The sequence below is a fragment of the Diaphorina citri genome, unplaced genomic scaffold, assembly GCF_000475195.1.
Source record: "Diaphorina citri unplaced genomic scaffold, Diaci psyllid genome assembly version 1.1 scaffold5752, whole genome shotgun sequence".
Classification (NCBI taxonomy): Eukaryota; Metazoa; Arthropoda; class Insecta; order Hemiptera; family Psyllidae; genus Diaphorina; species Diaphorina citri.
In genome coordinates, this window is record NW_007383128.1 from 1 (window position 1) to 3803 (window position 3803).

Genomic DNA, 3803 nt, shown 5'->3' on the forward strand with positions numbered 1-3803 from the left:
TTCTATTTCTTTTCAAATACCTACGTATTCTGCAAATGTAATAGAAAGTCGTGTGATGTTCACACCAGATTTTTCTCTCTCCTTTTAATGTCAGCTATTAAGCTGACAAAAACCGGTTGGGTGGAAGAGCTCACTAAGTGAGAATCCTGCCATTAAAGACTTAAAAAAGAAAAGTTATCCTATCATGCACGCCGGTGCCATATGATGCCAGTAATAAAATGGCATCCAAGGGGGTCGAAGTAGGTATTTTGGAAAGCTCTTGTCAAGCTGATTCCAAAAATGTATAATAGATCATGAAAAAGATCGTGCAACAAGAGGTTAAAACGTATAACTCACGTGAAAGGTAATTTGGCTGATGTGATATCTCTGATGGAAGCTTTCTAGATTGTACAGATGTAGGGTGAGTGAGTACCGCGAATATTGTAGGTATGCTAAATGTAGTAGCATCACTTGTTGACACGAGTCTCGAGTACATAGTAAATGACGAGATCTATTATGATGAAACGTGGCCATAATATCCATATCTTGATCCCCCCCACTCAATGATGCCTTGTAGTGGAAAATCTTGTCATAGCTCTCATCTGAAATGGATTGAAACAACACTGCAATCAGAAATGAGGTTTGATAGAGGGAACTGTAGCTGCTAAGGTGTTATACATGGTGTCCCAGAATTTATGCTTAAATTGGACCATACCGGGATAGCATACCAAATTTCATCGCTCTACGACAGACCGTTCTTGAGATATTTTGCATTCCATTTTTTCCCATTGAAGAAACATTGACTTTGGTTGATATCTGGATGAGTAACTGTCCGATTTTCACCAAATTGTTACAGTCGCGTCCTTGGACCATACCGGGATAGCATACCAAATTTCATCGCTCTACGACAAAACCGTTCTTGAGATATTTTGGTATTACAACATTTTGTGTGCTCCTCATTCTAGTACCTACCTTTGTATTACATACATGACTAGCTGAATTCCGTCGCTTCGCTCCGGAATCCCGCTAGTTCATCCCGAGGCATGGCCAAACTTGTAGAAAAGGCATGGCCGAACTTGTAGAAAATAATAAAAAAATACGGTCGTGCTGCGCGCTCCCTAGTAGCTGCATAGTTATCAAACTAAAAACATAAACGAAACTCAAAATGTTGGTCGAGAGCGGGACATTCCTCTCCCGCAGTCTCTGCACTCTGGGTATTTCTTATGGAGATTTTAACGATCAAAAATTGATCATATCTCAGGATCGGTTTAGAATTTTCGCAAAAATCCTTTCTTATTGCACACCCTAGACCATAAAAGGAATATTCCTACCAAATTTCAGCTTTCTAGGTGTTGTGTTCAGGAGATAGAGCGATTAGGTGTGTGAAATGTGAATGGATCTTGAATTTTATAATATACGGATTCAGCAGGTGTCCATTTGTATCCGATTCTGCTTCTTATCAGCTGAGCTCCTGCAGAGAATGTTGCGTTGATGGGGCTAGTAAGTCCAGCCTTTGATTTGGCATGATCTTCCGCATGCGCGACAACATCAATGGGGTTTGCGGCCGCTGTGTTGGGTGATGCTGGTGGTAACTGGTGTAAGTCGTTTGTTGTGTTGGGGGCACAATGGTTGTGAAGATTGGTCATTTTGCTTTCTTCTTTTTAATAGGTTGGAATGATGGCCCACAGTTCGGTTAGGATCTCATATAGATCATGTGAGAAACCGCTCGTGTTTCATATAGGATGTTTGACATTTCTACACGCAAGAACTTTTTTTGCTACTGTTGTTGGGTTTTCCAGAAGTGCTTTGGTTATCTGGTGTTTTCTTGGCTTAGGTGACAAATTGACATATCGTTGCTTTCTTCCGTCCTCTCGTGTAAAGCTGCAGATTGAACAAGTCCAGGTGTATGGTCCTCATCTTCGCGCTTTTCTATTTCTCCTGCGGTCTGCTTTGGTTATGGATTCTGTTGGAAGTTTCACACATTGCTCTTACGCGCGCGACGTGAGTCGCTCCATAGTATCACCGCTGATTGCTGCTAAGTCTTTTATCAATATTGTATCTTTTTGCCGGGCTGACCGATGGCCAATTATTTTCCTCACAATCGTGCTACGTTTTTTACGAAGTTCGACCATACGGCGCTTTTGGACTACGTAATTTTTGGTGTGGTTTTTCGTACGTCAGTCGTGTGAAGACTTGTTCCGAAGGCGACCCTGGAGGGACGGTTCGCTAATTCTAAATTTCGGCTTCAGGTGCCTCTGCCCAGTCTCATAGTCCTCGTCTCTACTAAGCGCGATTGACACATGTTTGTCTGCGTTTCAGTATCTTCTCATTTGGGACAATCTACGCCCACTTTACTGCCTGCGATATTGTCTAAGGATCCAAGGTGGAATGGCACGTTTAAAGGACCGGTGCAACACAGAACGCGGCCTGGCCGCGAGCGAACCTGTAATCTACGTAATAAATTGGGTACCAATGCCACAATCCAGCGATCTGGCCGCCGGCGGCGGCGCCTATAGAGACTGTAAAAATGTTACAGAATGCGCGCCCGAAGAAGTATTTTTGTGTGGATATTTGGACTTCGTGTTCAAAAAAATTAACGTCAAGAGTTGGCCTCCACAAAAAAAGTAACCTGATACTAAAAATATTGTAAACTGTACCACCGGTAAGCTATTATTACATCCCGCTACAGTCCACCGACAGGCTTTTTTGCTCAACGCAGATTGGAGCAGCTAAAGTTAGTCGCGACACCAAACAATATGAGCGTACTTTTACAGTGGTGACTCGAAAACTATGTGATAAGTTGTAATTAATCTAAGGCGGCAAGCATTTATACACGATTGTTCCTGTGCCGAATGTCACAATAGCGCCGTAAGTACGATTTCGATTTCCGTAACAGCCTTACTCTGCGATGAAGAGGTATCCGGAAAGAGAGTATTGTCCGGCTTGCGTTACAGACGGAATAACGAGAAATTCGTCTTCTCTTCTATATGTTCAAAACGCACTCAAACTAAGGCTTTGGTTTTTTAAGATAAATGAGTGAACTAAGGTCCGTACCGGATGACACAACGAATTTGGTTAGGATAGCCCTAGAGTAGGTGAAGTAAGCATTCCATGCCTAGCTTGTTTAGCTGTAGAGCGGTATTTGGCTTTGTTTAACAGGGGGAGCAGCGCTACGATACACGTAGAAACCTCCCGAGGAACATGTTTGAAATAAGATCGAAATGTTAGGGAAAAACTGTATAAAATAGTAACTTACGACGCGATTTTGCTTTTGTTTTTTAGTCCGCGTCCTTCCTTTATGTATTACTAATAATGAAAAGTATATGGAGCGGACTATGTATTCGCGTGTGTCGGTGTCGCTGTCTGTCGTCGGGCTCCGGCGGTCGGGGATCCGTGCTCGGGTCCTGTCCCCATAAAGGGGAGTTATCCAAACCCTGGTCGACCTATAATCAAATTGAAAAGTCCTTTTTTTACCCCAGCCCACCGCAAGGTGGCTGCGAAATTGCCTCGTCCAGAAACCCAATAAAGCCAAAAAACCAACCAAAAACTGGGTTTTTTGGGGGATTTTTTCACATTTCTCACACAAATGAGCTTCCGACTCTGCGAAATTGCCCCCGCGACGACCTTACTGAACTCAAAGCGAGACAGGTTTAGATACCCACACCTCAGGTCGATCATAGTTAACGACCGGTTTAGGCGTCACCCCCTGATGTTAGCTGACGCCGACAAGGCCAATAAACGGGGGCCGACCTGTAAAACATTGCCATATTGGAATAAAGGGAGAACGGGGCTCTATCGTATTTTAAATCAATTACATGAAAGTA

At 43.2% G+C, this 3803-nt stretch overlaps 1 protein-coding gene across 1 annotated transcript in view; it reads right to left on the reverse strand.

Moving 5' to 3' along the window:
* Nucleotides 1-176: 176 nt before the first annotated feature.
* LOC103521702 (transmembrane protein 181-like) overlaps nt 177-3803 on the reverse strand; it is a gene marked incomplete at its 5' end in the record, with an annotated part of 10417 nt that continues 6790 nt past the window's right edge. Inside the window, one exon of the mRNA XM_008486809.3 lies at nt 177-581. Within this exon, the coding sequence (XP_008485031.3) occupies nt 319-581 (263 nt within the window). The remainder of the gene's footprint in view (nt 582-3803) is intronic.